Raw genomic sequence first — 18,434 nt, forward strand, 5'->3', positions numbered from 1 at the left:
TGACCTGGAACGGTTTCTCCCCTGTGTGAACGAGTTGGTGACGTTTGAGTTTGGAGCTCTCGACGAAGGCCTTGCCACACTCGGCGCAGACGTGCACTCGGGGTCCGTGGGTGTGGAGATGCTTCCGCATGGCTGAGTTATCCCTGAACATTTTTGTGCAGCCCTGGGGAGCGAAAAGACAAAAAGAAGTTTTGTAGACACTGAAGTGGGGCAACATAAGGTTTTTGCTTCTATATAAACATATGCAGTGGAAAGAAAAACAAAGAATAAACTGGTTTTCTGAATAATTTGGTTATTAAATGTGAATTGATGTTCATCTAAGTCAAACGTATAGACAAACACAATATGCGAAAGCTAATGACAATAAAAATCTTCTGTGTCTTTGTTGAAAACACTCAATCATTCACAGCCTGGTGGGAAAACTATGTGAACCCTTGGATTTTACAAGTGGTTGAAACTTCTTTTGGCAGAATTAACATCAAACAAGCTCTTTTCCTGTAACTGCAGATTAGACCTGCACAGTGTTCGGGAGGAGTTTTGGAGCGCTCTTCCTACAGAGCTGCTTCAGCTTAAACATATTCAGAGGATGTCTGGTGTGAGCTGCTGTCTCTATTGGGTTCAAGTGTGGGCTCTAACTGGGACACTCCAGCAGGTGGGTTTTCTTTGTTTGATGTCGTTCTGTTGTAGATTTATTCACGGTTCAGTCATTGTCCTGCTGCATAACGCAGCTTCTACTGAATTTCAGCTGGCAGGCAGACAGCCTGACTGTACCCTGTAAAAGACCTCGATAAATATAGGAATTAATTTTCCCTTCAAAGTTGTACAGCTCCATAGGCCAAGAGACAGCACAGCAGCCTTGAAAAATGGTGCTCCCTCAGCCCTACCTCATTATTCAGATGATGTTTTAGTGATCCTAAAAAATCCCAGACATTTCTGAAGGTTGCCTTTCACACATGAATGCAGCAAGAGATTCCGGGGTAGAGCACGTAGGAGGCAGGACATGACGTATAAACTCGGTTGTGGAAAACACCGGGCTTTTGTTTACAGCACATCAACGCCAGCATAAGTCCTCATCACTGTGATACTTGTATTCCTTTTGTGTTTTTCAGTTTCACATCTATTGTGTGTTAGAAGTGTCACTGACACAACCATTTAGTTGCTGTGAACGTTCCTGCTGTTCTAACTTTTACCACTTGGATATTTCACTAGGGAACTTGCAGGAAAAGTTCCAGAAAATGTCCGGGAGAACCAACTTGGACATTTGAGGTCTCATATCCAGCCCCTCTGGAAATTTTCTGGGAAATATCCGGACTTGTGTCTGAGAGCAGCTTTAGTGTCATTAGTGCACTAAATATTTTCCCAGAAGTGCTGTGAAGTGTCAAGCTGTCAAACTTCAGCCCTCAGTGATGTTTGTTTTGGAGAGTAGCAGCAGCAGCAGTAGCTTCCACCATGATGTGCATGTACTAGACTCACAAACAGAGATGTTGACCAGCCCCAATGATTCCTTTCAGCCTTTAGCTGTAACTCTCGAGCTGTTTATAACGTCACTGATCATCCTGCAGTGTCTTCGGAGTCCTCTCCGCTGAGCGCCCTCTTCTAAGGGAGCGCAGCCACAGAACTAAATCATCTCTATTTACAGACAGTTTGTCCGACTGTGGACTGATGAATATCTAAACTGTCTGAGACGATTTCGTAAACATTTCCAGCTTCATGCAAATCAACAGTTCTTGATCACAAGTCCTCTGAGAGCTCCTTCCTGCAAAGCACCATGCGCGTCATTAGATGCTTCTCGTGAACAGCAAACTGAAAATGTCCAAATGTTTTTATATGTTAAAGCAGCGCTAACACCCAATCTGGTTTCATTGATTTTACCTCAGGTTTATTATATACTGACTCCAATAAGCTATTGTTGGTCATTAGCCTCGGGGTCCACATACTACACTGTGAATTTATGAATAATGTATGATTGAATAATACATCGATTCATGTGTCGTTGGAAAAAAATAGGTTGAGTTTGTTTGTAATTATAATCAATGAACCATATTTATGACCAATTCATTCATAGACGAAAGTACATATTTTTTCTAACCACTGTAATGTCGAGTTTCCTCAATATCTTTTATCACTTTAACTTTAAATCAAGTTTAAACCCTGAAAATAAGTGGATCATGCTTCATTCTCCACTGAAGTGTTAATGTTCTGTTAACAGCTTCACACTTATAGCAGACAATATTATATATTACCTTTATATTAGCTGAACAGGTAGTTTGTTCTCCTGAGAATATGAACATTACCCTCTACATTTGAGTGCCGTTTTAACTGCTCAATAACAGTTGTCTTTCATTTTTCAATTACACAAAAAGCAACAATGTAAGACTCTTCAGCCCGTTAGGAAAAATTAACTCATATCACAGTAAAGTGGTCGTAACGTTTGTTCAGGGAAAGTGTCATCAGACTCACTTTATGAGGGCAAGCTATCGTCCGGGGTGCGTCGTCCTCTTTGACTTTCCTGGGTTTCATTCTGTTTGGAATAAAAAGGACACGTGGGGGGTTTTGACAAACAAAAATAAACACGTTTCAATGCCATCCCATCATCATGAAAGGTCATCTTTTATTAGAGCTCTGATGAGCATTTGCTGACACTTTAAAAGACTAAATGACAAAATAATTGGATGAAAAATCTATAATGAAAATGAAAAAGTGTCTAAACTGACAATGACAAATCCTGGTGATTATTTGTTTATATTTTTCAAAATTAACAACAGAATAAACATCTAGATACTTAATATCTCTTATTATGATGCCCTATCAATAGTGTACCTTGCACATAAAATACTTAACACATACAGTAGACATACTTTTAACTCATTCTTATTTTTTGTATTTATTGTTTTAACAAGTGAGCTTTAAATATAAAAATGAAATTAAAAAAAACGTTGCTACACAAAAATGCAAGATAACATTTTTTTACGGTTGTACCAGAGCCATCTTTGTACACTACATTTCCCCCCCTTCATTTAAATTAATAATGTGCATTTAATTATTCCTCGCTGTTGTCCACAGTCACATTTACTCTTGGGAACCAGTTCTGCAGAGACCCTGAGACTCACACTCACCTGGCAAACTCAGCCAGCTGCTTGGGGTCTGACAGGTCGATCCCTGGGATGCCACCAGGGGGCAGCTTCTTCCCCGTCATGTACTCTGAGTAGTCTGGAGGGGAGTTCTCCCCGACGATCTGCTCCTCCACCACCGACTCATGGTCGATGTCTTTATTATTATCTAGGAAAAAATTACAGAGACTGAACCGATAACACAGTACTGTGTCCCTAACTGCAGACATGGGGGATGAAACGATCTGCTGCTGCCAATCATTGAGTTGCAGTAAGACTCACATTACTGTTGCATAGTTACTCTGAAATAATAAAACAATGACAGTTCTAGACACCAACAGTGAGGTATTTACTTATAAATAGTTCACCCCCTACAGCCGAGAGTGCTACACTTATTTTGTTTTGTAATTTACACAAAAATCTGTTTAAATAAATTAAAACAAATGTTGATACTAATAAGTCATCTTCTTAAAACTGCACACAATTAAAGAAAATCCTTGCGTGGGGCAATTAGAATTAGCTTTGTGCACAAAAACACAAACAAATGCTACACAACTTCCTTTAACAGACATTAGTGCTGTTTCCCTTTTGAGGGGGGGGGGGGGGGGGGGGGGGGGGGGGGGGGTAAAAACGTCTACTACTTCTGCTTTGGTTATAATAAAAGTCACATTACTGTTGCATAACTATGGAGGAATCATGAAAATATGACACATTTCTAAGTAGTATTTACTTATATATAATTTCACTCCCGATTGCAGATAGTGCTGCACTTTTTACTTTGCACCAAAATCTAATTAAAAAAAAAAAAAAAACTCCTTTCAATGTAATGCTGAATGCTTCGATGACAGCTAAACACATGACAATGCATTGAATCGTTAAATAAAAAAATGTCCCTGTTCATTCAAATGACTGGTGATCTAAAAATAGCCACAGATCTTGGCTGTGTGCAGAGTGAACGGGTTTATTAGCGGTAACAACCAGTTCAAGCTGTTTTCCCCTCATTTGGCAGCTCAATAAAACAGAGAATAAAAGCTCTCTGCGGTTATTTAATCCTACATATTAATGCTGGATTAGCCCCCGGTTGGTGTTAGTGGGCTCACAGTACCATCACACAGGCTGCTAGCATGATGCAGACGCTAGCCTGTGTGGCTAACTAGCTCCGCCAGCACCCGGAGCTAACCAGCTAAACCATTAACTGGCCAAATAGCGCCTAGCTCCTAATATTTCACACATTTTAAACATTGACAGTCTTCACGTGACTATTCTGCGGCGAATAAGCTGCATATAAGCGGTGAATTCGCCACAGAACTGCGGCCTGAAGACCCACGCAAACCCCGTCTGTCTCAGCCCCGAGCGCAGCCGCCATATCTGCCCGGCCGCGACTATCGCCATTTTTTCGGGGCCGCCGCCATACTTACTAGACTCGGGGAATATGGCGGCGCCCAGCAACACCTAAAACATGGCCTCCCTTCAAAACAAAAACATATCGGAGTGACACATTGGGGCTTCGCATCGACAAACGCGGAATATTCGGCTCTTCTCACCGCGGTGCAACGGGACCACTCCAGGAACTAGTCTGGTGCAGCAGGACAACGCCCAGGCAACGAGGCCTCATGCAAAGGCTAACAACGGAGCTGACAGACGCGGCCGGGCCAGCGTTACTTACCCGATGCCCACATCGTGACAGAAAACTCCCCCTCCAGTGTCTTTATTTGCACCTGCTTCTGCTCCCATTTTCTCCCGCCGGCCTCCGCGCCGCTTAGGTAGCTCTTTTTGCCCGCTTTCTTCCCACCACCGCCACCTGCTCGTTTCACCCGACCCACCGAGCTCTTCCCGGCCACAGTCACCAAAGTCTGCTCGATGTATTCGTCCTCCACCCCCGGAGCAGGTACCGGGATGAGGATCTGGTCCTCGTACCCGCCGCCGTCCGTGTGCATGTCCGAGTCGTCCCCGCCGACCACCTCCTCCCGGGTCTGCACCAGGATCACCTCCTGATGATGGTGGTGGTGGTGGTGGTGGTGGATCGAGTTGGGGTCGTCCGTGACCAGCGGCTGCAGCGCGATCATCGGCTGCCCGTCCTCGTCGTCCTCGTCCTCGTCCTCATCGTCGTCGTCTTCGTCGTCGTCATCCCCGCCGACCACCGTGGTCTCGATAGTCTCCACCGGTATCGTCTCCACCTCTATCTCGTGGAGCTCCACGATCTCGGCCGGCATCTCCGAGCCGTCTGTCTCAATGTACAGCGTATCTCCGGATGCCATATTGAATCCCGCCAGCTTGCCTCTCTCATTCACGCCGTGTTGTGTTCCTTGTTGGGCCCCGCAAACACACTCACACACCCCCTGCTCTGCTCCGCCGTCTCTGCTCCTTCGACAACAACTCCTCTCTCCGGCCCACCACACTTCTCGTCGCCACTATGGGCTCTCACGCGCAAACATCGCGAGACTTGGCAGAAAGCCTGCTCTCACAGTCGGTATGTTCCCTAGGTTTAGTTCTAGTGTTTCTGAAAGCTTCACAAGTCAGTGGAGTCACCAACTGATCAATGTGTTTAATAAAATGTGTATTTATTGATCCTGATTGATTGATTGATTGATTTGAATTCTATTCATGGATATTAGTCTCTCTTTTTGATTGACCAGCATCTACAACAGGAAAACCCACAACTTTTCCACCAAAATGTCTTATTTGTAATAATGTGCATAACCTCAACATCTGACATATGTTATAACAATTTCTTATTTTTTACTATGAGTAATATGGTACCTGACCTCAACATATGACACATGTTATTAAAGTTTTTTTATTAGTAGTAGTATGGCACAACATACAATATGTCATTATTTTTAAAATTTCTTAAATTATTAGTAATATGGCCCATGACCTCAACATGAGACATAATAAAATAAAAACATAAATTATTAACAAGATCAATCTGGCCTCTTGACATAGATTCTCCATGTCCATAGAACTCATGCCAACATCCCGTCAGCCCAAGATCTCCCAAACATTTACCTACATGTCTCCACCAGTTTCATTCAGTGGATGGTAATGATGGAGTATTTACACGCTCTAGCTGAATACTTTAAATATGTTAAATGTAAAAATATACTTCACTACTAGAAGCTGCAGCAACTAGGGCCTTAAAGGAACACGCCACACACCTTGGACTGAATCTGGTATTATGAGCAGTTTTTAAGGAATTTAATTATTGTGATTTAGAATTATTTAAATTAATATCCCGTAATATATCATATAATGCATACAACTCATTAATATATACAATAGTACACAATGTTCCAGGGTTTAACTTTAACATGTATTTAGTATTAATACAGTCTTCTTAACACCTTGAATATTGGTGACATGACATATTAAGAACTTGGTTAAGAAGATGATGTCAAATAACCATTGCAATTGTGTGTGTTTATATATATATATATATATATATTGCTGCTTGCTGTCCTGGGTTTGTACCCTCATGGTTGAATGCACTTACTGTAAGTCGCTTTGGATAAAAGTGTCAGCTAAATGAAATGTAATGTAATGTAATACTTGCATGCAAATTTAGTTCAACAGCCTCCTCCACTGTGTGCCACACTTTAATAGCACAATAAGGTTTCACAGAAACAGCTCAGATGTTTCACACTTCTCTGTGCGACACCGGCTGTAATTTATGGCTCATATTCAACAAGAACTGCTTTTTGTGTTAAAAACGAAAAAGTGAAAATAAAAATTGGAGTCAGACAGGATTCAAAATAGCACCCAGACAACACAAAAGGACTGAGATGGCCTCATTTATCCGAGACATTGTTCACAGTTTTATTTAAATTCACTTTAAACTCGTCTTTTTTGTTGTCGTCAAACCAGGAAGCACTTTGTCATAAAAGGAGAGAATAAAATGAACAATACTTCACCATATCCTTGCAGCCAATAAACATTTTATTAACAACATGATCACAAATACTCTGGTGTATTATTTCATTTTTTATACGATTGCAATATCCAAAGAAGTTTATCCCACCCTTGGTTTCAGGTCTGAGCCTGTTTTTTTCTGCCATACATAGCTGTGCTGGCCAAAAGGATAAAAAACATTTTTTTAAATGTTCTGGGAATAATGATAAGAAATACATTTTTTGGATGTGATCGCAAGTGTATTTAAAACAAAAACCAAATGAAAAGAACCAATATAAAATACAAAAGGATGACGTAAAATGATGTGCAATGATAATTATCAACATTATTGTTACTATCATATTCTCATTATCATTTCCTCATTGTTACCATTGTACTCACTACACTACTACTACTCATATTAACATGACATAGACAATCATATAAATGATAGCAATAATAATGAAAATGATAGTAATAATAAAAAAAAGATCAGAACAAACCTGTGAAAAACAAACAGAAGACAAATAAAATCATATACATTTTATTATATTTCCTTTGGGCCGAGGACAGAGGGGCGAACTGGGCGGACAGACGGACAGAAAATGTTTATAAATCAGAGGAATCAGTGCGAGAGTGTGCCCCATTCACATCTTTGTCTTCAAACACACAAACCAAATGTTACACAGACACGCCTGAGGTGTTAGATCAACGTCGCTGCATTGCTTCAACACCACAGCTGAACAGGGTGAGTGGATGTCACAGTTTGGGCCTTCGTCCCTGACTTCTTCTCCTCCTCCTCCTCCTCCTCAGGGCCACAGCAGCTGTTGCAGGGGCAAGGGTTCGAAAAGGTGGTTCATGTCGGGGAGCAGCTCTAAGACATTATGTCGTACTAATTCGACTGAGTTCATGTCTAATGGCTGGAAAGAGAAAAAACATAGGAACAAGTTTAGTTTGACTGTTCAGGTTCTAGTGCTGATGTGACAAGTTAGAGATAATGTAGAGAACATGAAACAGCTTTAGAAATAGATGTATTATAAACTGAACAATGCACATGACCCTTCTTTAGCACACAGGTCAACAATGTCATAAAGAATTTAATTCTCATAAATATAACAATATGGAATTATTTAATGAATCTAACAAAGTTATTTATATTGTTCATATCTGTGATAGTTGATACATTGTGTCTGTAGCCATGCGTTGCTGCAGGCCGATGTGTTAAAGGTTTTCATGAAATTACAGCATTCAGTTTTCTTGGATTCTAGTGCAACCCAGTGGTCACATCTCTACATAACTACCAAACTCCCACCATCCCACTGGGTAGATTTCCAGAAAGAAAATATTCCTTCATTTTGATTGATTAACCCGGTTTCTGTCTGCTAAAGACATAGTGAAACGTACCATCGATGATTTCCTCCTTTACTTTGTGCAATTCACGGAACACCTCTTCCAAGATTTCCTGGTGAAGCAAGAACAAATGACTTGTTTATGGTACATCTCATATTTCTGCTTACAATAGAAATCCATGTACACAGAGAGCAAATGTTTAAAGCAAAAAAGGTTTTTCAAATCAAAATCATTTCTTGGGAATCGATTTATGGAGAGCAAAGGCAACACTGTTAAAAACACCCAAACTTCATGAGAGTTAATAACATTTTCTGGCTAAGCGTTTTTTTTACCTGTTTCATTCTATCGAGGTCTGCGTCTGTGTCACTGCCACTCCCCACGGGCCGTACCCTGCATAATAATACAAAAATGACTCTCTGTTAGATTCACTGCTGCTGCTGCTGTGCTTCACAGACGTATCCAACACTTCCAGCTCTCACCTTGAGACCATGGACCTGTCTGCAGAGTTGGCTCGGTCCCACGGCTTTTTTGCACCATCTAGATGTTAAAGGAGCAGGACAATTAGATGTCATACAAACAGTAGAACCTCACATAGACAGATTAGACATTAGGGTGGAACGAAGTGAAGCATGTGTAGAGTACGTACACTCATATTTAAATCAGGGGTGGTTTGCATTTCTGACTCTGCTCTTGATAGAGACATTGGTGTCTAGATGCATGTAATGTGGAAGCCTAATTGACTTGTTTAGCAACGTGTGGCACATGGAACAATTTACTCTCACTAATAATTACATCATCATCCCTCTTAATGCACCGATACAGAGCAGAATAATCCAATTAAGGCTGCCTGCTGTTCAGCATGTAAAATATATTTTCTTCCGTGTGACTGTCTGCAAGTGTATCTTTAATTTTGAATATGTCGGACTTGCTCTGAAGATGCTCAAACCACTTGCATTAGATTACACAAAACACTTTATGGCTTTTGTTTTCCTCACCTGTGGCGTTCTGTCCCCCCCGGGTGCTGGGTGACGGACAATTTGGATCATCCTGAAGAAAGACACAGGTATCAATAAACATCACAACCTCATCCTCATTATGGACACTGTCATTTCTTAATAAGGTCAATTTGTATTACACACAAAGCTTCTCCTCCTCTTCCTCTTCATCCCATTAATGTCTCATCAATACTTCCCTAGAGTCTTTGTGCTTCATCACTTCAGATCCAGGAACGCGGCTGCGGCCACATCATGGATCGTGGTGGCAGCTGATCGTGGATTATGATCGCAACTTTTAACTCTTTTAATCTTATTTTTGTGTTTAATCTTGTGTCAATGGATATATGCAAAATATGCAAATAACATAAATTAAGATACAGCCAAAGTGGCAGTGGCATCATTATCACCCTCATCTAATCACTAGCGACATTATCACAATCCCAAACTCAGTCATCATCCTAATTACCGCGGTAAATCAGACAGCGAGCACAAGCAGCGTGAATCACAAATCCTCACTGTTCTCAGTCATTCACTCACGTTTTGGCTGTCCTCCGGCTTCTCTGAGGCCGCTTTCCTTCTGGGGGAAGAAGAAACCTCAAGTGAGAACGAGGCTGAATACAGGATTGTCAATAGTTTTAACTGGTACAATAATAATAATCACTAATAGATGCTGAACCACACATTGATTAAACAATTAAGTGAGCAATTATTGTCCAATATGCCTTCAGGATATCGATTTTGTTGTTTTCTCAATGCATTACTCTGACCTTCGTGCCAACAGAGCGTTCATCTCCTCCATCAGTCCTCCGCTGCCTCCACTCGTTCTGTTGGCATCGTTTTTGGCGCTTGAGGAGCTGTCCTCAGGCTGAGGAGGCTAGAGGAGAGGTAGTACACATGTCAGTCACGTTTGGTAGAAATAAAACACTAATAATCGGAGTCATCAAAAGACACAAGGATAAATCAGCGTCTCACTCTTTGAACGCGGCGCAGTTTGGCTCCAGCGATCATCGCGGCGAGACCCGTCTGCCCAGGCGACTCATCCCCGTAACTCCCAACGCCCATGGGTAGTGGCGGTGGGAGAGGAGGTTGGGGTGCCCCCGCTGAGGGTGGTGGAGGTCCCGGCGGTGGCGGAGGGGGAGGAGGGCCGCCCATGTTCATTGGGGGAGGTACTACTGGTGGGGCCACAGAGAGAACAGCAGGGTGGCCTTGGAAAGGAGAACCTGGAGGGAGAGTGTGACAAAAACAAAGCAATTTGTATGTACTGTACCTGCACTCCACACATAAAATATATTTTACTGTAAACAATTATTTCACTATATAAATGCCCGTTGACTTATGTGAGTACCTGAGTTGGAGGTCCGTCGCTCCCGCTCCAAGTGCGCCTGCATCTGCTGCTGCTGCTCCATCATCTGCCTACAGGGACGGGAAGGAAACACACAGTCGGTCCCTTAACATAACAAACGTCACGTCTTATCTGTGATTCTGTCATTTTTATCGGCCTAAAGGAACAGTTCAGCCGACACTCTCGCACTGGCGACCAGAGAAAAGTCCTCCTGCCTTCAAACCACACTGGGACAGTTTAAACGTCAGCATGCCCAAAGCATTGTGATTAAAAAGATTTCAAATCTAGAAATCATCCGACCAGTTGTGCACCAGCTATAGATAGACGGATCGATGGAGTGACAGACAGACAGACAAACAGACAGACAGACAGACAGACAGACAGACAGACAGACAGACAGATAGGTAGATAGATAGATAGATAGATAGATAGATAGATAGATAGATAGATAGATAGATAGATTAGACAGAGAAATGGATAACTATGATACGTCCTTGTCTTGGAGTTGCAACTAAACTAAGTTGTTTTTTAAGGCAACTTTATTTTCCAAGGTCTCATCATTTTGTGGAAAATGTGGGATGATTTTCTCTGTTTCTGTCACGTTGCTGCAGGCAGCTTTGATTTGAGCAGTTTGTAGACTCAACATGACTTGAAGTCAGTGACTAGTCTACACATTTCGGATGATGTTTTGACATCGCTGCGCAGTTTCCATTTCAACGTTACAGCTCCAAGTAAAACGTCTTTCCTCTCGTCTATCCAAACCCGCTCCCTTCTTCATCTGCCTCCACCTCACCGCTGCCGTAGAACCTCTCATCCCTGTGTTTGATGCCAGAGCCATATGTATGTCACCACTCAGGAGAGAGGGAGAGGGAGAGAGAGAGAGAGAGAGAGAGATAGAGAGAGAGAGAGTTAGAGAGAGAGAGAGAGAGAGAGAGAGAGAGAGAGAGAGAGAGAGAGAGGGAGAGAGAGAGAGACAGCTCATGGAGAGGAAGTGGAATTTTCCAGCTGTGTGTTGGAGTGCTGAGACAGCAACCTGGTCGGCGTGACAGCGGTGCACCCAGCGGGAGTGCTGCTGCTGAGTAATACCTCCTCGCTACCACTGGAGAGAGCTCAGTCAAATTAATTTGCATCTGCTGACACACACACACACACACACACACACACACACACACACACACACACACACACACACACACACACACACACACACACACACACACACACACACACACACACATCCAAACCCACACACATAAGCACACAATCTCCCCTCACAATCACAACTGTAATCCTTTGTGCCCGAGGTACAGTTTAGCAGACATGGGATCAGATAGAGCTGTAACTCCCATTATATTTGTTCTCTTAAGCCCTGGCATTTGGCATTTGGATGAACCAATAGGCAGAGATGAAACAGGTTTAAAATCGGCAACAAAGACCTAGTTGTGTCTGAGTGTGTCTCTGAAGGGGAAAAGAAGAACAGTAGCCACAGTGGAACAAATGCACGCTTGCTTAGTAAACCATGGAAACTGCCTCGAGCAGCATTTTTAATACTACTCCATTATCCATTATTTTTGGATTCTACAATCTGCCGCTACGATTCAGAATAAAAAGAGCCTTCTTGTGTTTGAGCGTTTTTTTTTTTAAGCTCACTGTCTGAGTTAGTGCTATGATGGCATATTAAAGGGGAGGAGAGGGATGAAAGAGAATAGGAATAGAAGTCAATACCCTCTCTCTGTGGGACAGGTTGCTAGACACATGGGAGTGGACCGTCAACCCTAATCCTAACCACCCTAACACATGCTGTTCAGGTCACTGACAGTTCATCCACTGGTTTGGAGATAGGTCAGTAAAATGTCCACAGATACCTGAGCTGAAATAAGAGAAACCTCAGCAGTAAACATTTTTGGGAGCAGACAGTAAATGTCACAGCTCTAAATATAGAAGAGGATCATTTATCTCCTTTAAAAAGTCAGTCTTTGCAGTGTCACCCTGGATGTGCACCGGTGCTTTTGTCGCCTCCAGGACTCCACTCCGAAAAACCTTTAGTCTGGACCACTTTAGTCTGTGGGTGTTGGGGTCCCACATGAAAACCCAGTAATGTTTTGCCACAGTGAATTTTGGTGATTTCAGACAATAGATTTCTGTCTTTGTGCATTTGTCTGTGGTTAAAAATGAACAGGGCTCATTTGGATAATGGTAAAGTCACAGAATTCTGTCCAATCAGAGTTTAGCAACTTTTCAATCGCAGTTGTTGGGTTGTTCGTTAACTTGAAGTCTCCAGGTGGACAAAAGCGTGGATGCCAATGTTGGTCCATATCATAGACTGAATGTAAAGATGGACGACATGACAGCTCTGCAAAAGTGAAGCCAATGCGTCTCGATCGTCACCTGGTGGCTGACTGCAGTATAGGTGATAAACCCCACCTCCTCCATGTTAGTTTCTGGGACATGGAATAAACTAAAAAGTCAAAGTAAAAGACAAATCAATTTTCCACAAAGATGGCTCCTAATGTTTTAGGAAGTCCAACTGATGTTTGTTCAAGTGTTAATTTTTCTGCAAAACGGGGTAAAACGTTTAGTTTTTCATGATTGACAGCTGAGACTGGCTCACGATTGGTCAAGTAAATGTATCATCATCGTATTTAGGATATTTGGGCTTCATCTTTTAGATAGTGGGAAGAATTGAAAACGCGTCGTCCATCTTCGTGTGCAGTGTATGGTCCATATACATATTAGATGTGTTTAAATTCGCAGCTGTTAGCTAACAAGTTTGCCCTATGAGTTCTCAGTGGATGTGTTTTACCTCGCTCTCTGAACTTCCATCTCATCTGAAGTCGGCCCATTCTGGACTTGGCGCTGGACAGCTGGACCTAAAGAAGAACAAGAGTGAAGAGTGAAAACAGAGTAAGAACAGGAAAAAAGTGAAGTGGACCGCAACAATCCATCATGAGCTTTATAACGTTAATTAAAATTTGTGCCAGTCAAGACAATTAACGCCCCAATGACAGGGAATTAAACAGCAGTTGATGATGAAGTCCTCTTTCTTCAGTAATGTGGAATGAACAGCACATTAAGCCCTCACTCTAGGTAAATGAACATAAATTAATTTGTCTGCTTTTAATGTCATGGGCAAGAAGAACATGATCCGGTGTCGCAGCACAAGACTGCGGTGCTAAGCCCTGCCGTCACACTGCTCTTCTGTTACCCACAATGCTCTATTAGGGATACATGATGCTCCATTTGATTCTCAATATTGTCTGAGAAGACTATACCCGTCACACACACGTGCACACGCACCGTTGTCTGGGTATCGGTGTCTTTTGACATATTTAATTCAGCTAAATGTCAAATTGAGCGCAAACACACACTTGTCCCTTTTTGAAAATACTGCATTGTCCCTCCTGCTCTCATCAAAATCAACGAGGACTATTTTGTGTTAAATGACCTGAAGTCACTTAATCGATGTTAATCACAGAAGAGGACCCTCAAAATCAAGGATCTGTGACTCTCTCCAGCATCCCCCCTCCTCTTGTTTATGATGTTACACGAGCTACAAGGCTTTTGCGATGTAATCCGTTTAATACCACGAGTGAGGCCTCGCAGATGCAGAGCCAGATAGGGAGCGTAATTAATTTAAGACACGACAAGATGAGGACGAGAGGACATCAAGCTCAGGGAGAACAATCAAATGGGAGTGGATCATCAGTTTTCACATCACTGAACTCCTCTGGGACAATACTAATCTTCATTGTTCCTCCGGAGAACGACTTCACAAAGAGGGTTCAGAATTTACACTTGTGTCTTGGCATCGGTCTGTTTCGGTAATTGATAAATATCTTGAAGTCTTAAACCTTTCCAGGAGTAGTTACAGAAGTTACAGGAACAGAGACGCAGTGAAAAGACTTTTATTTTGTTGATTTATGATTTCTTTGCTCCTACGTGCTAATGAGGATTGTTGTAGAGGGTAAAAACACAAAAACTCTTGTGTCCTCCAAAGAGACTGTAACAGTCCCGTCTAATGAAACTTGTCCCGTACATTACAGTTTTACAGCTCGACACAGTCGGGCCCTTTTCAGGGTCAATACTCACTGGTGATTCGCTCCACTGCTCACATCTCTAATGGAAGTGACTCTCAGCCAATGGTGCTAATGGTTGCCATTGATATCAAGTAACAGGTATCCCAAAATAACACAGGACTACAAAAGATCTTACTCATGCCTACTATCAGATACCACACACACACACACACACACACACACACACACACACACACACACACACACACACACACACACACACACACACACACACACACACACACACAAAAGGGCTGTAAATAATAATGATGATTATGAGGGACCCATCAAATTATTGCTTTTGGGGTCTAATTTCGAACTAATACGAATTTACAAATGAAAAGTGTACAAATGAAACTGCATAAGGTTTTTATGTCAATGTCTTCTTCTTCATTTGGTTTATTGGCGGGTGACAACCAACGTCAAGGTGCATTCCCACCATCTAATTGTGTTCTTCTTCTTCTGTGCTCAGTGCTCAGGTCAACTTTTATGTCAATCTCTTCTTTTTCTTCTTTGTTCAGTTTATTTGCAGGTGACAACCGACATGAAGTTGCATTACAGCCATCTACTTTGTATTTTTTCTTTATGTCAATGTTCTTCTTCTTCTTCTTCTTCTTCTTCTTCTTCTTCTTCTGTTCATTTTTTTTGGCGGGTGGGAACCAACGTCAAGGTGCATTACTGCCATCTACTGGATCTGCCTTACCTTCCTCATTTTATGTCAATGCCTTTACTGTATTATATTTTATACTTTACAGACTCATTTGATTCAAAGGAGATGTTAGCATTTTTTTAATGGCAGTTTTAACTATTGAACTCTACACATTTGTAAAACCTAAAATATTTTTTTTACATATTACATTTGTAACAGTTATGTCCATATATATTGGTTCTGGCATCTATTTAGCGGACTATATACAAAACCACAGGGCCTATATAAAGTATATTGCATGTTGGTCATTTTTGTCATTATACTCTAATTGACCAAAGTCAGATTTTTGAACTGTATATATCTTTTTGGTTTAGAACAATAGATTTTTGACGTCTTTTACAAAGGGCACGGTCTGAGTTAATTAATTTAATCCATAAAATGTCAAGAAAACGTGGAAAGTAGACATCATCTGTGGAAAAAGAGTGAGTAACAGTAAGAAGAGGAAGCAATTCTATCTACAGCAGACTATGTTTTGACTCTACAGTTTCCCTTTTACAAAACTAGAGGTAGCATTACAAATTGTGGAGTAGCTGACAGCAAGAGGAGAGGCATCATCTAGCTTTGCTTTTTAAAAACTTAAAATATGTAGATGTAAACTTTATCCTGTCAGACCTTCAAAAGTTGGGATTGGATCTCAGGATGCACTGAAAAAGCATTTGGGATCACTCAGGACCTGTTAATGCCAGATCTGAACATTTTCATAAAGATCAAATCAATCAATTAAAAAGTTCGAAAAACAAGTTCAGTACGTTTAAAAATAGCTGTTTATATAATGCATTAATAGCACCTTAAATAATACTTTTCATTTTATACGCATGTAGAAAAGTACAGTGCTTTAACTTGTGTTATAAGCAGCAAAAAAAGATGAAGTTGGCTTCATTTATATTATGATTGTCGTGTAACTTTTGAGTAACAGTTTAACAATAATAGCAGCCGATGGCCAAGAAACTCTCCGATCAGTGAGTCACACACTTGTAGGAATGGACACTGCAACTGTACCAGGTACACACACACACAACAAACACACACACACACACACACACTTTGAATGAGAGTTGTCACACAGAGGTTCAAACACAGGCACACAGAGCTTTACTACCTACATGACATGCTGAAGAAGAGGAACCGGCTGTAGCAGACACAGAGGCACTGGCAGACCCACTCCCCGCTGACCATCTCTCGCCTTCAGCTACTTTCCCTCCTCATCCTCTTCCTCACCCTCCATCACATCCCTCTCTCTCCTCACCTGCGTTTCTCCCCTCCTCCACCCAGCCACTGTATCATCTGTCATCTTCTTGTAATCCACACCTCCCGGCAGAGGCAGAGGGAGCAGCAGCAGCAGCAGCAGCAGCAGCAGCGCAGCGAGCGGCTCTGGTTAATGTTTCAAAAGGTCGTGTTTGTCTGTAGGCTGTGCGGCCTAATGCAACGCACTCACACGCACATACTGCAGCGAGCTCATCCTAATGTATCCCTGAGTTAGACTGAGCATCCCACATGTAGATTTTAAATTGAACTGTGGCTCAAAAAATTTGCAGGCAACCGCTTTTTCGTGTATCAGGAATGAAATTGAACCTGCTGTGAAGAATTATGATCGAAAGCTCCAGAATTGTAACTTTGTGGTGACATTTGTTTTCCAACATCCAAAATCAATCTCAATTTATAAATTGTTTCTTTCAATGACTCAATCAAATGTCAGGCTCTGAACTCCTTGCCACTAGAGGGTGTAGGCACACATGCTTAGAGAGCGAGTCACATTCTGATCTTTGCTTTACAAGGTGTTAAAGTGTCTTATGTCATCAACTGGAGCACAAGTTAAATTTGTTGCATTGTGGGAGAGTGAAAATAGGAAACAACACACCCACCATCTCTCATTCACCCACCCATGCATGCACCTGGAAGCTGCTATTCACGCGAAGTGTGTGTGATAGTGGTGGGGTAATGTTACCTTCCATGCAGCTCAGGCCACGGTTGTATTTTGGCAAGCTGGTAACATTGAGGCGTTTAGTCTATGTGTGTGTCAAGTGTTGTCTGTTTGTGCACTTGTGTTTGGCTGATGTCACTCGAGCCTCTTTGTTCCCCGTCCCCGTGTTGTTAGACAGATGAAAAGATCTGCTCTCTAGCACAGCACCCAGGGGAGATCGTCTCAATGACTCACTCTAATTAAGAGGCTTGAGGGGGCGGCAGGGGGAGACACACACACATACACACACACACACACACTGCTGGAGTTATGACAGGCAAGCTGAGTCTCTAATTCTCTCACTCTCCAGTTCATATTCAGTGTCTTCCCATTTTAAACACACATATGCAAACACACACTTATATACACACAGAGCTCAACACTGCCACACATCCATTATTAACACAACCTGTCTTTTTCTGCAACGACATGTCAAAAGTCGACAAAAGACTGCAGCTATTCTTAGACGTGATTGGCTGCAGCAGTGCTCCCTTATCTATTTTTAATAACCCTCTGACGACATATGTCACAGTAGAAAGGCTGTGCTGACGCTCTGTAGGTGAGAATCTGTACTCGTTTATGATTTGCTGAGGACGCTGTGTCATGACTTATATCCCCAAGTGTCCAGTAGAGGGGGACTAGGTGTCAAAATTAAGCTGATCTATATTCATACTCCGATCTGATCTGATACTCAAAGACAACAGAGAGGTCACAGGAAATAAAGGGAAGAGAGAGAACAGGGATGAAAAAGCAACAAAGATTCAAACTACAGGATCCTATTCGGATTTGACGAAGATTTAAGCTTTCAAATAATCTCAATAACTAATAATAAACCTCATTTATAAAGAACCTTTCCAAACAATGTTACAAGGCGCTTTAAAGCGGCTGTGGCTCAGGTGGTGGAGTGGGTTGTCCACTAACCAAAAGATCAGCGGTTCAATCCCTGTCTCCCCCATACCCAAGTGTCTTTAGGCAAGATACTGGACCTCAAATTGCCCCTGACA

General features: G+C 42.0%; 2 protein-coding genes across 5 annotated transcripts in view; both read right to left on the reverse strand.

Annotated features, from left to right (window-relative positions):
- Window positions 1–5,516, reverse strand: part of yy1b (YY1 transcription factor b) — a 7,840-nt gene extending 2,324 nt beyond the window's left edge. Inside the window, exons 1-4 of one of the 2 annotated variants that reach the window (XM_034580036.1) lie at window positions 4,777–5,516; window positions 3,117–3,279; window positions 2,461–2,521; window positions 5–163 (exon numbers count right to left, since the gene is read on the reverse strand). In XM_034580036.1, the coding sequence (XP_034435927.1) occupies window positions 5–163; window positions 2,461–2,521; window positions 3,117–3,279; window positions 4,777–5,368 (975 nt within the window). In that variant the 5' untranslated portion in view covers window positions 5,369–5,516. The remainder of the gene's footprint in view (window positions 1–4; window positions 164–2,460; window positions 2,522–3,116; window positions 3,280–4,776) is intronic. The other variant, XM_034580037.1, reaches the window with a different exon arrangement.
- Window positions 5,517–6,888: 1,372 nt separating this feature from the next.
- The window catches only part of evlb (Enah/Vasp-like b), a 45,080-nt gene continuing 33,534 nt past the window's right edge, over window positions 6,889–18,434 (reverse strand). For 2 of the 3 annotated variants that reach the window (XM_034580200.1, XM_034580198.1), the window contains exons 4-13: window positions 13,489–13,555; window positions 10,689–10,756; window positions 10,316–10,563; window positions 10,111–10,208; window positions 9,881–9,920; window positions 9,344–9,395; window positions 8,828–8,885; window positions 8,681–8,738; window positions 8,403–8,460; window positions 6,889–7,918 (exon numbers count right to left, since the gene is read on the reverse strand). In XM_034580200.1, the coding sequence (XP_034436091.1) occupies window positions 7,881–7,918; window positions 8,403–8,460; window positions 8,681–8,738; window positions 8,828–8,885; window positions 9,344–9,395; window positions 9,881–9,920; window positions 10,111–10,208; window positions 10,316–10,563; window positions 10,689–10,756; window positions 13,489–13,555 (785 nt within the window). In that variant the 3' untranslated portion in view covers window positions 6,889–7,880. The remainder of the gene's footprint in view (window positions 7,919–8,402; window positions 8,461–8,680; window positions 8,739–8,827; window positions 8,886–9,343; window positions 9,396–9,880; window positions 9,921–10,110; window positions 10,209–10,315; window positions 10,564–10,688; window positions 10,757–13,488; window positions 13,556–18,434) is intronic. The other variant, XM_034580199.1, reaches the window with a different exon arrangement.

This window comes from Hippoglossus hippoglossus, chromosome 24 (assembly GCF_009819705.1).
Source record: "Hippoglossus hippoglossus isolate fHipHip1 chromosome 24, fHipHip1.pri, whole genome shotgun sequence".
NCBI lineage: Eukaryota > Metazoa > Chordata > Actinopteri > Pleuronectiformes > Pleuronectidae > Hippoglossus > Hippoglossus hippoglossus.